Source organism: Bacillus rossius, chromosome 3 (assembly GCF_032445375.1).
Source record: "Bacillus rossius redtenbacheri isolate Brsri chromosome 3, Brsri_v3, whole genome shotgun sequence".
NCBI lineage: Eukaryota > Metazoa > Arthropoda > Insecta > Phasmatodea > Bacillidae > Bacillus > Bacillus rossius.
The window spans coordinates 64,966,138-64,988,631 of record NC_086332.1 but is presented as its reverse complement, the minus strand read 5'-3'; the positions used below and the strand labels follow the sequence as shown (position 1 = coordinate 64,988,631).

General features: G+C 38.6%; 1 protein-coding gene across 3 annotated transcripts in view; it reads right to left on the bottom strand.

The window, feature by feature from the left end:
* LOC134530819 (sulfotransferase 1C4-like) overlaps positions 1–12,927 on the bottom strand; it is a 47,928-nt gene extending 35,001 nt beyond the window's left edge. Inside the window, exon 1 of one of the 3 annotated variants that reach the window (XM_063366063.1) lies at positions 12,881–12,927. In XM_063366063.1, coding sequence (XP_063222133.1) covers positions 12,881–12,891 — 11 coding nt within the window. In that variant the 5' untranslated portion in view covers positions 12,892–12,927. The other 2 variants (XM_063366062.1, XM_063366061.1) reach the window with 2 other exon arrangements.
* Between the last annotated feature and the right edge of the window lie 9,567 nt (positions 12,928–22,494).

The following is a 22,494-nucleotide window of genomic DNA, read 5'->3' as shown; positions in this document are numbered from 1 at the left end:
AGTGCTACCCAACCTAAACCCCGCGATCCGTCTGACTGTCAAACTAATGATGCTAAGGCTCACTACGTAAGAATTAACAAAAAAATGAAACACTGTAATAAATTAAGACGATTTATTAAAATATAAATATTTTGTACACTGCTTACACTGGGAAAATAGCGCACATAAATAACAATTTAACGGTTCTGCAAAAGGTTTACAAAGCATAGCAGTAAACAAACGCATCATACCGACATAACATTCTAAACCATAGTTTATGGAATTTCAATATGTTCTTTAATATGTCACGACCAGCCTAGTGCTTTCTTTGTCTTTAAATAAAAAATATTTCCGTACCTGAATTCATTTATTTATTCTCGGTGTTTTACCCGTAAATATCGGTAACAGTCTACAAGCACATAGAACAAATCATGCTTAAAATACATGTTTTAGAATACACAAGAGAAATAAATTATTTCTTAAAGTAGATTGTCGACTTTCCCGGTCATCCTCTAACAAACTATACTGGGTAACCCACGGTGGAGTAAAGGTTTCCGAGGTTTCGCTCTGAATTGCAGTAGGCATCAACAGGGAAGACACATCAGCCGATCAATTTTGTCAACCCTGAAGATGCCTGCTGCAATGCAGAGCGAAACGTCGGGACACTCTGTCACTCCGTCGAGGCCCAACCAAAGGCAGCTCCAAGAAATCTTCTTGGGAGGGGCTGTCACACGAAGAAAGGACGCAGTAGCAAGACATGACATTAAGGCTCCCTTCACACCGGACCACTGCGAGCGCACGAATAGAAACGCGTTACAACGTAGTAACTTTTATTTGGTTTTATTCCATCCTAAATATGGAGAATGACACAAAAATCAAACATATTATAAAACATACATTAACATACAAAACACACAATTACACAAAAAAAATTAAAAAAATTATTTTAAAATATACATAAAGTGACAATACATGTGACAACTTAACGCTCAGACAGACACAGAAGTGAAAAACGTTCATAACAGCAAATTTTTTACAATTTTTATAGGTTTTTCTAAATTAAGACAATTTAAAATGATTTTAGAACAAAATTAAACTTAAATTATATATTATACTAGCTGCCCGACCCGGCTTCGCACGGCAATACTAATGGAAAAAAATTAAGCCACATCTCCCATTTACAGTAATGGTAAATAAAAAAAATTCAGTGAAAATTTATTACAATGCTGTATAATGTACCGGAGAGAAAATGAATAGCACCGATGGTTTCCCGACTCGTGCACGCAACGTACAACTGATGTACCCGTACTTCGCTACGGCAGTCTACAGGCAGATCACTCTTGCGCTGCTCATTATACATGCCCCTCCTTGTGGGTACGCCATTGCCGCGCGATGCCCGTTGCCATGGAGACGCAGAAGGCATTAACAATGCAAAATCCTGTTCTCATGCAGACAAAGTACCCACTGTTGCCTGGTTTTAACCACCCGTGGGATCTAATTTTCGGAAAATGTCATCCTGCGTAACATAAGGTATATTACTGTGAAGTTTAAAGTCTGTAAAATATAATATATACTTGAAAAAAAGGGCAACTTTTTATATTTAAAGTACCCGCCAAAATTTCAACGGTGATGAGGACTGCACTAACAATGAAATAGTCGTTGCCATAGAGACGAATGAAGCATCAACAAAGCAACATCCGTTTCCATGGTGATTTCCTACCAAAAACTGGACATTTTGATATATTACGCCCCCGAAACTCCCTTTGGGATCGGATTTCTGCAGAATCCGTTCTTAGTGAGCGTCTACATCACAAAATGACTAACTATGCTAAATTTCAAGTCAATCGGGTGTATAGTTTTAGAGATCTCGTGATGAGTGTGTCAGTGAGTGGTATTTTATCCCCTTGGGGGTAGAATTAATCAAAATCCTTTCTTAGCGGATGCCTACGTCATAACATCTACCTGCATGCCAAATTTCATCCCGATCCGTCCAGTGGTTTGGGCTGTGCGTTGATAGATCACTATGTCAGTCAGTCAGTCACCTTTGAGTTATATATATTTAGATTGGTTACATTCTTTTTAATTTTTTACAGATACTTCAAAATTAATTTTATCGAAAAAACAAATAGAATCATATTTTTATAGCTTTAAAATATCTTTTTGTTTAATTTTCCTACCAGTGAAAGGTTCTAATTTGTGACAGTATGTATTATAGTTTTTAACACACCTAATTATTAAGAAATTATGTTTACTTGTCATACTGAATGTGTTGTTTGTTCTATTATTATAATATGGGATTCTTAAGCCAATCGGAACTATTGACACTGAGTGGCGCATTCACGCCATCAGAGGCCGGGGGTCGTACACACAACTGGCGCATTACTAATCAAGCCACTGCATGCACTATAGCTGTTTCTTCGAGTGATGGCGGAGTCAAGTTTACACGCGAAAGGTAAGTGCAGGAGAGCATCCCAATCTAGGACATGCCTGCAAAGGAATACTCAGAGAGTTAAAATAATAATAATGTGTCGGTTAGAAATCGTTACGTCATTTATCAACAAAGGATCGTATAAATCTAATATCTCCTGTTTTTATGACATTCCGTTCACTGTAGCAACAACAAAAACAATGCACTTGCTTCCTCCAAATACATTTGGATACTGGTAACTGGTATTGTGGCTTGCGCGTTTACCTGCAACAATGTGGTGCGTTTTGAGTGGCTCAGTGCGAAGCGAGCCTAAATAAGTCAGAAATAGGCTTGGAAGGTTTACAAATATATGGTCTCAAATACTGTTATAATAGTTTCAAACAACTTTTAATGAAAGAAAAGTTTAACACATGAATTAAAAAATAGTATGTCCAAAAAAGAATGTCCCAGTTATAAATTGTAGTAGCATCAATTGTAAGCGTTGTGGAGTTTTCGTTCAAGGTCTCAATTAAAGAGTTACTCAAACAGTTTTAAATGAGTGCATGCGCGAGTACTGATTTGCTGTTTTCTCGCTCGCAGCACCACTTACACAAAATGACGACTCCTGAGCACAAAGCGTTTTGTGATTTGCAATTTGCTAAGAGCGAATCTGTGAATCTGTAGTTTTAGTTCAACGTGCATTTGGTTCAAATATTAATTGTGATCCCCCGTGTGGCAAAAACATCCGTGATGGTCGCGATGACAAAGTTCTTTTTTTTTTTTTTTTTTTTTTTCGCTGGCCTCCACGTTCACCTGAGATAACACCTTGCGATTTGTTTATTATTCCTTTGGGGCTTTATAAAAGATCGTGTCTACGTTCCGCCGCTACCTAATGATTTGCCAGAGTTGAGACATAATTGAAGAGGCTATTTCTTCCATTATTCCGGACTTGTTAACCTAAGTGTGGGAAGAATTAGACTTCAGGTGGGATGTGCGCCGTACAGCAAAAGGTGCGCGTATTGAACATTTATAAGAAAAACAAGGTAAGTTTACCTTCACTTTTAAGTATTATTTATTGTAAATAGTCTAAATGAAACTGTCATATTGTACCATGGAATCTGGGACATTCTTTTATGGACACACTATTTTTAATTTAACATAAATATACCCTACAAATATAATAAAAAACATATTTTAAGTTCGGGAGGGTCTATCGGAGTAGCGCTTGAGCCCAACCTGGAAAACCTAGAATGTTTACTTTGACGTGTTTTATTGGAGGTCTTGCGCGGACGATGGTTCTGAGCTCGGCGGTCGGAAACCTCTGACGCGAGCACTTACAGCTTCTGCGACCACATGTTATTCGGAGGACAGCTCAGCTATTGGGTGTTTAGTTTATCCCGGATGGCTAGACCTTCCCCCCCTCCGCCACCCAGGAAAAAAGAAGCCTCTCACTACGGGGGGGGGGGGGGGGGGCTAGCTCGCTTGCGATTGCAATACTGTGAATATGAAAAGCGGTTGATAAAAATAATAATGTCACAACTATATTTTATGACACAGTGTCTGTAATTTTAAAAAAAAAAAATGGTGTTAGGTGCATGCATATAGGTTGAAAATAAGGCAAGTATACGACACAAAAGAACCATACTTAGAGATGACGTGTCGGTTAACCCCCACGCGCAAAACTCTTGGGGCCGCGCTGCCACACACCCCCCTCCCCCTTCGCCAAGCATCTTGTGGGTCAAGATGTTTAACGTGCTGCATCTGATGGGTACAACTACCCGTTAAAGGAAAAACTGGCACCACCGACACGGTATCTCTACAGATTCCAGTCATACGGAAGTGGATGGGGCATATATTCGCGGCTCGGGTGTTGTTTGGGTAGTGGATTACAACGAGAGTCTGAGGCAAACCCTCCTAGCAACATTGCCACCTGTTCCCGCTCAAGGGACTAGCATCGTAAATTATTTTTCATCCACAACTTCATGTTTTTTGCTCATTTTTTAAAATAAATTCGTAATATGTGAAATTTTTTATAAATTGAAAACGTAATAAGAACAATTTTTATGTCAATCCTAGCGTAATTCAAGGGCATTGAATATGTTGTATACAGTTTGAAATTATTTTTTATGTGTAGCCTTTGTTGTTAATTACTTAAAATTTTTGTTTAGCATACATAAACAGATAGAAAATGTATTTTCTTTCAATCCTACAAAACCTGAATATTACGGGGTTTTTATAAACCCAAATCTTTATTAATTTATGAATGACATTCAAAAATTAAAGTAACATACGTTAAATGCTACACGCAAACACTACCAATGCGTTGAAATGCCTCATACAATTTTTATTTTATTTTTAAAATTTGTTTGAAGAAGTCACACACATCATGGTAGCTCTCTATCCCTCTATCAATCTCTCTATGTACATATATATATCTCTGTATACCCGTCTCTTTCTTTCTATCTCTCTTATCTATATACCTGTATATATCGGTATAAATGTCACTCTTTAGCAATGAAAATGTGAAAAAATGTATTTTTTTAACTGGCTATATTTTTATCTATCTTTTTTACCCGTCACAGGTGTTACAATGGTATACAAAAACAAGCACGTGCAATCGGTGAATAAATTTCGGGTATTTAAGATGTCGAACGAACATTTACATTTTTTGTTTGAATATTATAATGAGCAAAAACACGAAATTATGGAAGCTGAATGATTTGTATACTACCCCTTCAAGCCGTTCGGCTGGCCTGCGGTCGACTGCTGAGAGGCGCTCATCCGAGTGTGGGACTGCTCGGAGGAGCGCGAGGCCGCCTGCACTCACGGGTCGTCGGCGGGAAGCGGTTCCATCGCGGCTCGCCGCTCGAGTGCTGCTGCGGCCGTGGCGGGGCGCGGGGATCAGCGGCGCTAGGCCCCGCGCGGCCTTGGCGCGACGCGAGTGTGCCGTCGGGAGGCAGGCGCGGTTCCAACCACGAGTCAACCGTCACAGTAGGATCGATATACACTTCAGGCAGTGGCGTAGCCAGGATTTGTCTATGGGGGGTGTTAATAAGAAGCATGCGCCCCCCCCCTCCCGTACTAAGCGGGGGGTGCGGGGGTCCTCCCCCGGGAAAATTTGGATTTTAAGGTGTAAAATAGTGCTACTTTAGCAGTTTTCGGTACTTAAATTTAAATATTGTAATGGTAAAAAAATTATTAATTTTAATATGACATTTGTTTGAGTGATGAATAAGAAATTAATTGAAGATTCGGTGCTAAGGGGGGGGGGGGGTTGAACTCCTAAAACCCCCCCTGGCTACGCCCCTGACTTCAGGTAACATTTACAGTCTTATAACCACTGTAACGTTTACAGACTTCAGATTTTTTTTTAATTTTTTAATTGTGGGGTTTGAAAAATCTTAGTAACGGGGAAGGAACCCGTTACAACTATTTTTGTCCCAAAGCCCTTGGCTTCTCTCGACGGCGCTGGCCGAAACTTACGAACACTTTTAACAAACACGCAACGTACAATGTTCTAAGGTGCTGGACTTCTCGAGTTATGTGATTGTAACTTTCGATGATTCCAGGTTGTGCGTTTCTAGGCTAGGACAGTTCCTAGGCTGCGTGTTTCTAAGTTATTACTTTTCTAGTTTTAAACTAGTTCTAAGTTGTGTGTTTCTAGATTATAATGTTTTTCTAAGTTATGTATAGCTCAGCGTCACGTGTTAATAAGTTACATGTTTTTAAGTCACGAATGTTCTAAGTCACGATTTTGATGTTCCTAAGTTATCTGCGGTTCCCACGGTTAGTCACTGGACTCGTGTTCAACTCGACTCGCGTTACAATCCCAGTTGAGACGTCCAGACAAATGTAGGGATGGTTACATTCAAATATAGGCGCAATTTGAAACACTGAATGTTGCTCCCCACCAAAACAAAAAAAAATTCTGATCAAATATAGCCTATATATATGGTGGAGAGCAACATCAATAAATCGCAGATAATTTCAAACAGATTCAATGAAATAGGTTAAAACGTAAGTGTTAATGTAGATTATGAATGATTATTAATTAATCTGTCAATTTCACGGAAAGCAGTGACTGTCTCTGACGTCGCAGTGAATTCCACAACCCAAATTAACTGACTGCCCACTCAATAGAGTTCTCGTGTCCACCAGTCACCAGTGGCTTGTTAGCAGTTTCCAGGGGATAAATAGTACCAATCCGGGTCGAGAATGAATAGCAGACCAACACCAATTCCTTTACCAACTTCCCTGAATTGTGTTGCATGCGATTATATTTCCGACTACAGCTAACTCGATGTCGAAGATTCGCAAAGCACAAATTAATTAATTTATGAAATATAAGCAACCCAGTCGCTTGAAAAAGCTGATTTCTTACCAATTTAATCAGTAATAGTGATCGATGATGTACCACGCTTGTGTGATTTTTTTTTTCTTCCAACAAGTCTTAATCCCATAGCTTTATGAAACCGGATGGGGCAGTTCAGAGCTAATGCGTCAGAGAACAATGTCGATCAAAGTTATGCTATACACACGAGCGGGCGAGCGAAAATTAACCCAGTGGCATGACGTGACAAAACACTAATATTTTATAAATAAACAACCATTCTGAGTATTTTCTTATCTGGTGGCAAACAATTTCTCACTTCTATTGGCAATTCGGAAGTCTCGAAGTTTAATTTTTATTATTAATTTATATATATTTATTAAAAATGATTTTGCTATAATTAAAAATATTTTTTCCAATGTAGTAATATTTTGTATCGTTAATTAAATTTTTTCATGGAAATTATCAATAAAATTAATTATAACCAAAACAATGTTTTGCTATCCAGATGGTAAAAGAGGCGGGGTTATCTTGACTTCAATTATAAACGCTTTAAAGCTAGCATACACCCACTCCCTGACTTCTTACTCTCATGGCGTGTAATTAGATTAGAGGGTGTTTGCTAAGAGTTACGAAGTTATCGTGGTTGACGTTATAATCTTATTTTTATTTCCACTCATTTATTTCCTTTGATTAAAAATTTTATAATGAAACTTAAACTCATTCGAGTTTATTGGAAGAAGCTGTTAAAGTTTACCGAAACAGACTTCTACTTATCACCAAAAACTATTCACCGCAAAATAAATAAAAGAATATTTTTTAAAATATAAATTATGTATAGTTTACAAATAAGTTCCTTATAAAATATCGGCTTTAAAATTAAATATTTTGTATCACGATGGCGGAGGGGCAAGTCTTTGGACTCGCATTCTAAAGGGTCGGGATTTAAATCCTGGTTTCGGTCTACAATGGTTTCCTGCAATTACTTCAGGTGCATGCTCGGCTGGTTCTTTACTGTAAGCTAAGGTCGATTCATCTTACGACACCATTCAGTTGCACCAGATGGCCCAGGACTCGAGGCATTGCTTCGTGGTTTGAATAAAAACAGCTAAACGCTCACGTTTTAATTTCACTTCCCCCTTCTAATCCTCTCCCCCCCCCCTTTTTTTTTTTCACTTACGCTTACTACAAAAACCCAACAAAATCACATTTAAATGGTTATATTATACATATCACAGTGTTCTAAAAGGATTTCACGAGTTCGTGATATTACTGTTACTTACTGATTCAATCTCACTGTTTAATAGTTATATTGTGTGCGTAGAGGGCTTTTTAATGTCTGCACTTACTTGAAAAACTTAACCGCATTGTTTAAATTTATTTCTAAACTTATCACACTGATACACGGGGTATGATAAAGAAGTTACGAATGGAAAATAACTTTTATATTGTTACGTGATATCTATCAAATTATTTATTTACAGGAGTGTTATTTTTTAAAAAAAACGAAATACATATGTATGATGGTACGTTTCAATTACAGTGCATAGGTTAATAAATCACATCGCATGGTTGGGGACGGTATCTTATTTTGATTCTATATTGTAGCTGCATTCTTGCTGCCGGGCGGTAACTGCATATTATTGATTTATTTAATATAATAATAAAACATAGAGTTTTTTTGTCTGCATGTCGTTCGCGTAGCGCGGAGACTCCACGGCTTAGTGCCGTGAAATATGGTACATAGATTCTCCATTGGTGGAGAGGGTTATTGAAAAAAAAAAAGGGGGGGGGTGAAGTGCGTGTCACCTCTAAGAAATTTTTGAAAATTCGATTTAATTTCTTTAAATTTTTTTAATATATTCTATTACCTCACAATCCCACGTGAAGGTAAATGTTTACACTGCTAACTGATCACAGTAGGCTACATATAAACACAAACGCGATTAATAGTTACCGTATGTAGGGGAGGACGGGGCAAGTTGGCGATGTTAAGAGTTCACCATTTTTTATAATTTTAATTTTGGAAATACGATTTCCTTCTTTCCAGACACTATTAGAATAGTCTTTTGTCGTGGTGTAACTACATGAAAAAAATCTATATTTCTATATTATCTCAAAAATTCTGCCCTTTTAAAAATATAATGCAAATGTGCCATCTTGCCCCGTTGCCGGGGCAAGATGACTTTGACTACGGGGTAAGATGACATTTTTGACACAAGTTTAAACATATTTATTCTTAGAATGCAAACTACTGTAAACTAACTAATTAAACATTGTTACATGCGTTTTTACATATAAGGCATGTTATTAAAGGCTTGGTTTGTTGTAAATTACAATTAATAGTTAACTTACATAACTAATTCAGAGTTGGTGTTTTATAAACAATAATCGCACACAAATTTTCCTCCTTCAAAGTTCGAGCAGTCCTCGTGCCACCATGTGTGGCATTTGCAACACTCGATCCAGTCTTCTGATGGAGGATTGACATAAATCTCATCACACACTGGACACTGCACTTCGGATATTTGAGCTGAAGTCATGCCTGTCGAAAGTTGGAGCTTCTTGGATTTTTCTCGAGAATCGAGCTTCAGTTTCTTAGTAACAGTTCCTTTTTTGGCTTCTCTAGACTCTTGTCTTTGTTGCTTCAAACGTTCTTGTTCTATCCTCTGAGCTCTCCTCTGAACCAGAATCGCTTTCATGGGTGAGCTTGTGATGACACTTGCATTTTGCTTATGAGATTATAAAGCTCAGAAAATCAAACAAAAGTTATAAAAGAGTTGTATGTGGATACCACAAAAACCGTATAAAGCACTTGGGGCAAGATGACGAGTCGTCATCTTGCCCCAGTCAACTTGCCCCGATCAGCAATGTTATTAGTATTGGATTTTTTCGCTAGGAAAAAAAATAAAAGGTTAACAATATATAGTGGTTAAGAAAAGAATATAGTCTAAGGTAATAATGTGTGGCATTGAATATCCAAATATCTTACCTGTTTGTCCATGAGATATTACTTCGAAGTTCTTGAAAATTACAATACGTCAGACCAAATGTACGAACATCATCTAACAAACAACTAAATGGTGGCAGCGGCTTCACTGTGCGATTCTTTAGTGCCCACCAGTGTGGAGCGCTAGTAGTGTCTGTTAGGTGGTGCTATCTAGTGCCATGACGTGGAAATAAGTCATTCGTCATCTTGCCCCGCTCGTCAACTTGCCCCGTCCTCCCCTACATAGGTCTGTCGTATGTTACAGAGCAGCATTAGCAAATTATATTTTGTGCGAGTGTGTTCTGTCCGTAGACTTCCGTAGCGAAGCACGGGTGCATCACTATAGTTACTCAATTAATTTCATTGAAAAACCTTACAAGCTATAACAGGCCTTCTCAATTGGCGGCCCACGGACCAAATCCGACTCACAGACAAAATTCTCTCTTGAGCTTAATATATTTGCATTAAATAAGAACTTAATTAATTATTGCCCTTTATTAACGAGAAACCATGATGTGCACACCCTCGTAAAACGCGTGAAAACAACGTGAAAACATGAAATATTTAGCTTCTTTCATTTTACTTTTGCCCCCCAGAACCTGAGGTAATTCTGAAATTATTGCAAGTGGTGCGAAGGTAAATTGAACTGAGAAGTCTTACGAACAGATCACGTTTATAAGTTTTTTTTTTTTAATTGTGAGATTTTAGGAGTTGTATAGGTACACTGTTACAAAAATCAAAAACATTATCACTTTCAGTTTACGAAGAACGCTGGTTATGAATTATCCAGGAATCTTCGTAAATCTACGGGTATCTTCGTAAATCTACGGGCACTCAGTTCACTTACTTTTAACATGATTCCAAAAGAATACACTTGGTGCTTGGGCGTACTCAGGTGGGTGGGATGTTTTGGGGGTTAAACCTACAAACCCCCCCCCCCCCCCCCAAACCCCGGAATATTCAAGAAAATTGTGAACGCTCATGTCATTCGATGATCATTGTCGGATGTTTATCACCAAGCGACGAGCGATATAACAACCCCGAGCAGCCCGAATTGGTCAGCAAACGTAAACAGTCGAATAGAAGTTGTTGGTTCATAATTGGTCAGTCTCAGTTCACGAATTGTGGTGTTTGGTCTATGGATTAATCAGTATAACTCAACTTCGATTATGTTTTAGTTTTGCTTAACATAACTGGGCATCGGGTAGTTGTAGTGATTGCAACGATGCGAATTATTTTCGTACAAACTTTAAAAAAACTGTTAAAACATTTAAGAAAAACTTTTTTTTTTTTTTCGTTACATTAAGTCAAGTGCGTATAACATGAACACGAACGTTCGACTATAGCGAGATACTAAATCTTAAACGACGGTTAGAAACATTGGAATACTGAAACTTTATTTTCCCGCCTTAGATGAAACGGACCACACTGAGTGCGATGCGGTGTAAAGTTGTGTTTTGAGTAAAGTATTTAAGTGGCCTCACCAATGCGTAGGTGTTTATTTCTGTAGATCAGTCATCGCTATCTCGTAAAATGAAGCGCTCGCCTTTTTTTTTTTTAACGTCTACGAGCGACCGGTTAAAAAATTTAGCACTGTGATCGTAAGTACATATTCGAACATACATATTTAACATAATAATATATTTATATTTCCAGAGCCTATATTTATCTCACCTCCGCTAAAAGTGTTTCTAAATCGTGGCAAATAAAAAGCGGTAAGGTTCAAACGTATTTTTTAAATTCTGTTTTACTACACTTCAACTGTTAGTTGTTACACCCTTACAATCAAATTATATGCCAACGTCAACTTTTCGGGATAAGTTTATAAAGTTCTTACTTAGGTCCGTTAGGTTAATTAATTAATAATTTGGCAACATTAGTAATATTGCTTTAATTCTTTATGCAAACTTTACTTTATTTTGGTTATGTAGGTATTTAAATATTGTAATTTAAACTTACTTAAGTAAATTGAAAGAAAAATTGCGTACAAACTTCAAACCTATAATAGTTTTGAAAAATGAAATTCGAGGCTATTCAATTTATTCCCTTAAAGAAATTTTTGATTTGAATAAAGTCAAAGTTTAAAGAGATTTTCTACTAGTTAAGTTTTATTCCAGTTTAGTGTGGTTTTTTTTTTCTTTCAGCTATGCCAGCCAAAGACCGCTTTGCTTGTATAAAATAACCTTTCATGTTCCGCAAATTCCCAGTTAACAAAATTTTTAATAATTAGGTTTTTTTATTTTTAAGTAATTAGAAACGCTATTTGTTTTAGTTATAGGTCACATAATTTAGAATAAAATATGGGAAAAAGAAAAGTTAATAATGAAACGTCTGTGGTCTTTTATTAATTAATGTACAAAAATTGCCATCTATGTGTGTAGTTTAAGGTTTTTCTTAGAAATCTGGACAGACAACACCCACCTCCCCCACCGATTAATATCATGTGCACACCTATAACTGGTTAGGACTCTTCTTTTGTCCGCGCGCGTGTGTGTGTTTACTTTTCTCTCGTATACAAAGGGCGAGTAAAAATACGGTGTAGTTTCTACGAAGATTCGGTTATTTTAAGAACTCTTCGTTTATTTGAGTTAGATTCTTCGCTGAAAAGTCCCTCGATTTTGTGTGATTTCTAAGGGGCCCGCCTCGTCAGGGGTGATAAAGCGCGACGCTCTCTGGTGCTTCTAGCGCGGTATCGCCTCTAAGCGCAAGGCTCTGAACTGGAGCGCAGTCTTACTCGTCGTACATGGGACAACTGTGAGATCCGCGCTGTGACCGTAACATTTTCTGGCGGGGAAATGAAGATAGAGGTGTAACGCAAGTCCCTTAAGTGTTTTCAAGAATTTGTACAAGTTGTTTTACGCCTAAAAAAAAATCACTCTGAAAACACACCTTTTAGCCATTTTCACTCTTATAAAAAATACAATTTAAAAACTTGATCCGGAAACCGAACCGCTTATCGGCCTTCGGCGAACTTTAAAATGCTTTTCGTAAACAGACCACAGTGGGACATGTTGAGAAGTTTAGAAAGCGCGTTGTTCTTTCCCTGAAGCTCTGCGCACCGTGTGTGTGTCCGGGCAGGCGGGGATACTGGAAATGGTTAATCCCCCATCTCCCCGCTCCAGGGGTTGTTGGTTCTTCTGGGCGGCTCTGCCGAGGGCAACGCCGCTGCACTTACCTCCTGAACATGGTTCCGCTCGTCAGAGACCCGCCCGCCTGTGAACCTGTCCCAGCTTTGAGCGCGCCGCGGCCCCCCGCCAGCTGATAAGGCCCCCCGCACGCGGTTGTAAAATCCACCCGAGACCAGTCATTGATTTGTCGCCCGATAAGACGGGAGATACCGCGGCCGATCTATCACTGCGGCTGAAGTCTCTCCCCAAACGTCGCGTCGTTTCGGAAGGGAATATAAAAAACACATAGCAGCCTAAAGTGACACTCTTTTTTTTTTTAATGTTATCAGCACCCGCGAAATGAGAATGTTTTGTTTTAAGTGTACTTGATAACACAAGACTGTTAGTCATTATGTCAATTCACTGTTCTAAGTACTTAACATATTGATGGAGTCTTTTATGATGAAAAAAATAAATCTTATTTGCTTCCCCAGTGACATTGCTGATGTCCCATACCTATAGTGCCAATGTCAATACCAAGCGTTTGCCAATTTAGCGTTATTTTTTTATGCTATCATTTAATTTTATAGTAGCGAAAAATAAAGTAGCCTAATACATTGGAAAGAACTCCAGTGCAATCGCGTCAAATATAAATTTCTTTCAGCATTGGCCCAGAATAAATGTAAAATTAATTTTAATCTAATAGCTTGATAATTGATTTAAAATCTTTGGAACTGCCATAAGCTACACATGGTAATAACACACGTAAAAGCACTAATTTAATATTTCTTTAAGTAGGGTAAGCTATACTTTCATCTTATACTCGAAACACACAGAAGTATTTAGCGCCAGCAACCCTAACCACGAACATGGAAAAATGAAAATAATAAAAATAAAACACACATCATCAGTTCGCATTTTCCCGATGATGAATGACATTCGGTTTTATCATATTCCCTATAAATTTTTACAATCAGATTGTCAAGATAGTTTATGTGAACAAAAGCATATTCATAATACAAAACATGGTAGGATTTTTTTTTTCTATAAGCAGAAAATAAATTGAGAGGAAAATCGCGTAGAGCCCGTATCGCAACGTGACTTAAGATACACATTTAGAAACAAAAAAAACTGTAAAATGTTAAACACCGTCCAATGTATGACGTAACTGATATCACATGAGTGGCCACATGACAGTGACGCACGCAGGTTGCCAGTATCTCTTATCAATAAGTTTACTTAGGTACCTGACAAACGGTATGACTCGGAATTCTGACCTTCGACAATCATTCTACATTCCGAGCCAGGCTGTATTCAAATTTTAAATAATAAAATGGGGTTGTCTATAAAGTCGGTTTACGGACGATAATTTTACGTGATAACGTCATAAGAAAACATTGATGAAAAATCGCATATAAGTAGTATGTAATAGTATGTCCGGCGCCAGGCTTCAGGTTGTGGAGCCGTGGAGCCAAACCGCCATATTGGATTATGACGTCACGGCAGCCATCTTGGAAGACCTTGACCCGGCCATATTATATCCGCTATATTGAATCCGCCAACTTGGATGACATCATTTTGTTTTCTCGAACAGTCCGCCATTTTGAATTATGACGTCACCGTTGCAATTTCCGTTACGTCCGCCATCTTGAAAATCTTTAGTTATTATCCGATTTTAATGATTTTTTTTTTAAATTATAATAAAATTCAATTTATAAAATTTTAGAAAAAAATATTTTTAAAAACATACTTTTACAACATGGAGCTTAGAGTCCTCGGTTCGAACCCGGTGAAGGCATAAAATAAAATGGTGAAAGATCCTTCCCTCATGGTGGCTGCTGACAGACTGACCCCGGTCAAGGTAGGGGAGGACGGGGCAAGTTGACGAGCGGGGCAAGACGACGAATGACTTAGTTCCACGTCATGTTACTAGATAGCACCACCTAACAGACACTACTAGCGATCCACACTGGTGGGCACTAAAGAATCGCACAGTGAAGCCGCTGCCACCATTTAGTTGTTTGATAGATGATATTCGTACATTTGGTCTGACGTATTTTAATTTTCAAGAACTTTGAAGTAATATCTCATGGACAAACAGGTAAGATATTTGGTTATTCAATTCCACACATTATTACCTTAGACAATATACTTTTCTTAACCACTATATATTGTTAACATTTTATATTTTTTCCTAGCGAAAAAATCCAATACTAATAACATTGCTGATCGGGGCAAGTTGACTGGGGCAAGATGACGACTCGTCATCTTGCCCCACGTGCTTTTTAACAGTTGTTTCTTAATTGTTCATGCCCTACAGGCTTTCATTAAACAAAAATTCTAATTAAAAAGTATTTAGCCTACCTAATTGTATTTTTTTCTAGGAAATGCCTATTCATGGTGGAAGATTTCGGGAAGTTTTCACTGAAGAGCAGCTAGAAGATTTTAGGAATTACTCGACAGCAATGGATAAGATGTTTTTTGGGATGACAAAGCAGCAATGTAGAAGACTTGTGTTTTACTTTGCAGAATATAGTGGAATTTCGCATCCGTTCAATGTGGAGACCAGGATGGCAGGTGAGGATTGGTTGGCTAGTTTTATGAAAAAATGTAAGTTCAGTTTTCGGAGACCAGAGGAAACATCCATTGCCAGAGCAATGGGCATTAACAAGCCAAATGTTGACAAGTTTTTCTTAATTTTGAAATAAGTGCGGGAAAACATAGATTTCCAGCTTCTGCCATTTACAATGCAGATGAATCTGCACTTTCCACTGTACCTAATAGGCTACCAAAGGTTATTTTACCCACAGGAAATAAGAGAGTTTCCAAGATCGTTTCGGCAGAGAGAGGTATAAATGTTACTATTATTTGTTGCATTAATGCTTGCGGATATTGCCTGCCCCCTTTTTTGGTTTTCGCAAGAAAACGGATGCGACCTGAACTTGTGGAAAGAGCCCCTCCGGGAACCGTTGGGCATTGCAGTGATAATGGTTGGAGCAATGGAGAAATATTTGTGTGGTTTTTGAAACATTTCAAACTACATGTGAAACCAACCAGTGAATTTAATGTGCTGTTGCTTGTTGACAACCATAAAACACACATAACACTGGAGGCTATAAACTTTTGCCGGGAAAATCACATCGTTATGGTCGGATTTCCACCCCACACTACCCATCGTCTTCAACTGCTGGATGTTTCCTTTTTTGGGCCATTGAAAACCTATTAAAGTCAAGCTTGTGACAACTTTATGGTCACTAATCCAGGGCAAGCCATAACTGACAAAAAAAATTGGTGAGCTACTGAGCACTGCTTATTTAAAAGCAGCTACAGTCGGTAATGCAGTCAATGGGTTCCGAGAATATGGAATCGAGCCTTATGATCCCCTTGTGTTTGCTGAGCATGATTTAGCTGCAGCGAACCCCACCGATCATGATCTTGCTATGGAAAAAGCAGTTAATGAACATCAGGCAGAGAAAACTGAAGAACCAGGACCATCAAGAAATGCTACTTCCATTGAGCCAGGACCATTAAGAAATGCTACTCTCATTAAGATAGGGCCTATAATAAATGCTACTCCTGTTGAGCCAAAACTGTGCCGAAGTGTTTTCGATTTCAAACCATTGCCTAAAGAAAGACCATATGTGAGAAAAAGGATAAGTCATAAGCAATGTGCAAGTATCATCACAAGCTCACCCATGAAAGCGATGCTGGTTCAGAGAAAAGCTCAGAGGATAGAACAAGAACGTTTGAAGCAATAAAGACATGAGTCTCGAGATGCCAAAAAAGGAACTGTTACTAAGAAACTGAAGTTCGATTCTCGAGAAAAATCCAAGAAGCTCCAACTTTCGCCAGGCATGACTTCAGCTCAAATATCCGAAGTGCAGTGTCCTGTGTGTGATGAGATTTATGTCGACCCTCCATCAGAAGACTGGATCGAGTGTTGCAAATGCCACACATGGTGGCACGAGGACTGCTCGAACTTTGAAGGAGGAAAATTTGTTTGCGATTATTGTTTATAAAAACACCAACTCTGAATTAGTTATGTAAGTTAACTATTAATTGTAATTTTCAACAAACCAAGCCTTTAATAATATGCCATATATGTAAAAAAGCATGTAACAATGTTAAATTAGTTAGTTTACATTAGTTTGCATTCTAAGAATAAATATGTTTAAGCTTGTGTCAGAAATGTCATCTTACCCCGTAGTCAAAGTCATCTTGCCCCGGTAACGGGGCAAGATGGCACATTTGCATTATATTTTTAAAAGGGCAGAATTTTGGAGATAATATAGAAACATAGATTTTTCCATGTAGTTACACCACGACAAAAGACTATTCTAATCGTGTCTGGAGAGAAGGAAATCGTATTTCCCAAATTAAAATTATAAAAAATGGCGAACTCTTAACATCGACAACTTGCCCCGTCCTCCCCTATATATTGTTAGCTAGTATGAAATCATGTCCGCCATTTCGAAATTCCATAATTTTAATGCTAGAAAATTGGGAAATATTTTAAAATTTATAAAAAAATTCAAATTAATAGTTTTAATAAAAAAATCTTAAAAAATACCGTTGCAATTTCCGTTACTGCCGCCATCGTGGAAAACCGTAATTTTATGGTAGAAATTTGGAAAAAAATTAAAAAATTAAAAAAAAATTAATAATAACATTTTATTAAAATACTATTTAAAAACGCACTTATGCCCTGAGGTCCTTGGTTCGAACCTGGTAAGAGCCTAAATAAAAAATATGTCGATAGATCCTTCTTCCATGGAAGCCACCTGCCGACTGACCTCACACACCAATACCAATGTATATATCATCAGCTGGTATGATGTCACATCAGCCATATTGTTTTCGTCTGCTGGAGGCCACCACCATCTTGCTTTCAGCTACTAAGAGTGTGCCAACATTATGTTAGTTTAATTTTACCTGCTAGAGTGCAGCAATAATTTATTATTATTACTGAGACACCCACCATCTTGTCATTTGGGTGCCATCTGTGAATTGTGTAATTATTCAGCTAGAAATTCGGGACAAATTCCAATATTCATTAAATAAATTGGTAATCAATATAGTTATTGATTCCTGTCTTGGTTCGATCCCTTGGCGATGCCAAAAACTTCAATTTTATGAAAAATACCACAAAAGTGACATGTTCGAAAAATAAAACACTGCAAGTTCTTTTAAAAACAAAAATGTTAGTACATCAATTCTACACTACAAGTGCAAAAAAACACAAATTACTAAAGTCTTGAGCATTTCTCGATTTATGCATCAGCTACCCACGAATTAAAGCTAGGTGGCAAGCCCCACTACTTGACGTAGGATCGTCCATTTCTTCGTTTTATAATCTTCTCCACCAAGTACGTATCGGGATACAACGTAGGCTAAATCTCTTCGGCATAGAAGCCGCCATGAATAGGTTTGTGGTCCAAATCTTCGAGGTAGTAGGTCACACGGTAAAGTTCGGGACTCCAGTTCGCAGTGAAACCTTTCTCGAAGATACCTTTCTGCTTGGAGATTCGCACAATATCACCGACGTTAGCTTTAAGCTTTCGTGGATCTTTCTTCTTCGTGTTGGAGAAGAAAGTACTGTTTGAAGTAGGCGATTGTCCTTTACGTTCTTTGGCTTCATTTTCGTTGTAGAATGCACTGTGGAATTATACTCGCTTATTATTTTCGGCAAGATGTCAAGCCACCTGTAATTGCGTTAGCCGTGAACTGAAGCTACATCTTTGAACGTACAGTTCTGTTAAACCTTTCGACAACGGAGGCTTTGACATTACTAAACGTAGAGTAGTGTTTGATGTCATACTTATTCATCAAAGTCTTGAAGGCTGCATTGTAGAATTCTTTACCGAGATCCAATTGCAGGTGCGATGGTTCACGTCCAACACGCAAAATATTGTCCATGGCCTTGGCTACTTCAGTTGCAGTCTTTGATTTGAAAGTCTAGCCCAAGCGAACTTGCTATAAACATCGATGACTGTCAACATGTACTTGAAACCTTTATTCAATCGTAAAGATGGTATCATCTCAACACGGTCCGCCTGGAATAAAACATCAATTCCGTGAACTATGATTTTGCGACGAAGGTATTTTCATCTATCAGGAGCATGAAGTTCGTGAGCGATTCCGGTTCTACTCATTGTATGTGGCTGTCTTCCCTCAGTTCTTCGAGTATGGAGAATATTTCGTTGATGTTGAATGTTTCCTGCACCAAGCGAAGCATGTAGAAGTCTAAGGCGATCAACTAATTCATTGGGATCGTCCCAATACACATAGTCAAAGTTCTGACCACTTTCTCCTTTTTTAAACCTTCACTATGTATTGTTAGTTCACTGAAGAGATTAGCGAGAATGTCGTTTTTTTCAGGATCTTCGTCTTTATATACGCCACTATCTGGATCGTTATCGTGAAAATGTGCATTGGTTAGCTCTAGCAGTTTTTTGTACTCTTGTAAATCTTTGTGAGTATATCCTTTAGGTTCCCTGCGAAACAGCAATTCGTACAGACCCGGAGTCCCGCATGTTTAGAACTCTTCTACGCGCACAATATTTCCTGGTAGAAAGTCTATTTCTTTAGCACCGAGGAACCACTTATTATGTTTTCTGTACACTCCATAGGTCGTGTCATTATTCCTGCTCGTAAATGATATCAGGTATGGTCGGACCATTGCATTAACTTGGTGTCCCTTTTTCGGTATTTTTTTTCTTGTTTATGGACTCTGTACTCGTTAAGTCCTCTTCTTCTCAATCTGGTTCATACTTTCTCTTCTTTACAGTTGGTATTTCATCTTCAACTTTTGTCTTCACATTGATGTTTGGTTCGTCCTTATTTTTAAGTTCGTCGAGACGACTAGTGATTGGTTTAAATATCTCTTCATTTTCCAACTCACGTGCAAGTCTGTTCCGTCTAGCAAGTAAATATTTTTCACGGACAGACTGTATAGCTCGATGAAGGTCACTGGCCAAGTCCGACATTGTACTGGCTGAAAACTTATTGCAAGACCTCCTTTTATACTTTTTTTTATTCGTTCGCAGAAATTTCTTTTTGTGTTTGGCAAAATCTGAATTTGATGACAAGTGAGTTAGCGATGCATTCAGATTACTTTGGAAAATCCTCAAATCGTCGTATCTTTGTGCATTCGATACTTCGATCATGTCGCGAATGCGAGAATCCGAGGCTTCCACGCGCTGCTCGATGGCTAGCAGGTACTCTAGTAATACATTTTTCACACTTTATACCGTTTGAGCCAGTAGTATAATGTATTTGCGGATATCGGAGTCGTGACATACAGTATGTCTGCTGCTACGACCGAATTTCGAAATGCTATGACTCATGTTTGACGATAAACTGATCGAAAACTCGTCTGTACCGGCCCTTATATAGAGGCCAGTCTTTGACTAAACTAGGAATCCATTTTATTTTTTCCAACACAAGGAACACATGTCTTTAAATTCCTGGAATGTCATGTCGGTGTTAACGTGATCGTTATAAGCGTGACGTAAATTAAGTTCGTCTATGCGAAAAAGTACTATGACATTTGCGTTGTCTCGTAGGAGATTTTTTGAAATACGACTGTACGTCTAGCACACGTAAATGCAGTCTACTTTGACGTGTCTGCCCATGGAAAAGTACTCTTGTATTATGCCTAGAGACCGGAAAAATTCGCGGGTTCAATGACCTTCAGGATAGACTCCAATATTCTCTACACACACGGGCAAATGCACAACTGTTCATTGGCTGCTGACTTGTGAGTCGTCTCGACTGGGTGGCCTGTGATTCGGCACTTATATGAGTGAGGGTCTCTAATTTGCCCTCAGTCCTCCAGATTAACAGTGAACCAATGGCAAAAGCAGCACTAAGGTATAATTATTTGAATTTTAGCATAACACGAAATGAATCCGCGAATTTTTCAGGTCTCTAATTATGCCTTGCTTCTCGCACATAACATCGTCGAAAACAAACACGGAATTGGCTTTTGTTTCGCTAGGAGGTACCACATCCGCATTATCATTAAATGTAAAATTCTCCAAGCCATCCACCGATTGTAGAACTGTAGTTATTCGCTGGTACTTTGGCTGTTACAACGATTTGGAATAGAGGTACACGTTTTCAAACCTAAGGCCGTTTGGTTCCTCTAATAAACTCAGTAGAACGTACGTTTTACTGCAGTTGTACGGGCCCGCCATTATGCATCGAACGGTATTAGGCAATAACGAGCCGTGTCGCAAATCATGACCGCTAGTTTCATTAGCTTGCGTAATGTGAACAAGCAAACACACTTATACTTTCTGGTCAGTTGTGCATAATGTCTCGAAGAGGTAAGAACAAAAAAAACATCGGTGCAGGACTCGTGAACTCACTGATAAACAATCTGCCTTTCGAGCTACACATTCCCGGCTACAGGTTCTGCGGCCCCGGCACTAAACTAGCAAAATGGTTAGCTCGCGGTGACTTGGGCATTAATTCTCTCTACGAAAAGTGCAAACAGCACGATATTGCATACTCACTCAGCAAGGATCTGGAATCCAGACACCGGGCCGACGAGATATTAGCACAGGAAGTCGAAGATATAAGTAAATCATCGAACGCGGGACTAGGAGAGAAAATCGCGGCATAGGGCGTTTCCAAAATCATGAAGGCAAAGACTAAAATAGCACTGGGTGCTCGTCGAGCCAGCTCCATCAAGTCAAAGACTAATTCACGCAAGACCAAACGTAAGACTGGTGCAGGCGTGCAAAAAGCCAAGCAAAAATTACAGACTCTGGACAAGAAGATTATAGGAGGATTTCATCCTTTGCTTTTGTCTGCATTGGGTGCTCTCGACGGCCTCATCGGTGTGATTAGCGGTATAGTGCGGGCAGTCAACACTTCGAAGAATGAGCGCAAGCAGTTAAAAGAAGCACAACGACACAATGCCAGCATGGAAGCCATTTCCATGGGTGAACAAAACGGCGCAGGACTCTACTTGCAACCTCACAAATAAGGTCGTGGCATGAGAAAGAAACGAATGAAAAAATCCTAAGTTCTATGCTGAAACGTCCGCTCACCAAAATAGATTTAATCAAGTACGCTCGAAAACTGAAAATATCATATTTCCGAGGCGTGTTTATACGAGAAACTTTACCCAGCTAGCCAAAGACACGTGAGCGCGCCATAATTAATTTAGATACATCGTCGGGTCGTGGCACGCACTGGGTAGCGTACATAAAGTCTGGAAAAATGGTCGAGTACTACGATAGTTTTGGAAATTTACGACCTCCGCCAGAACTTAGACGGTACCTGGGTCGGACCACTACATTGTTATACAATTACGAAATCGAACAGTCACCTAATCAAACAAACAGCGGACACTTGTGCCTTCGCTTTTTAACAAAAAAAATTTTCTAGCAAAAATCTTTTTTTTTTTTTAAAGGTTGTGCAGTGTTGATAATTTATTAGTCATGTCGATAACACTTACCTTGACAGGTCACGCATCAGAGCTGCGGGTGGTTTATTTTCCGCTCTTGTATTTAGACTGTGAATGGTATATAGGACTCGTAGATTTTCAACCGTATAATGCCATACCGAATATCAACAAAGAAAATTGCAAGATCTGCTTCCTGAAAAATGACGGGACCGCTCATGAAATACAGTTACCTGTTGGCTCTTACGAAATTGACGACATTTCAAA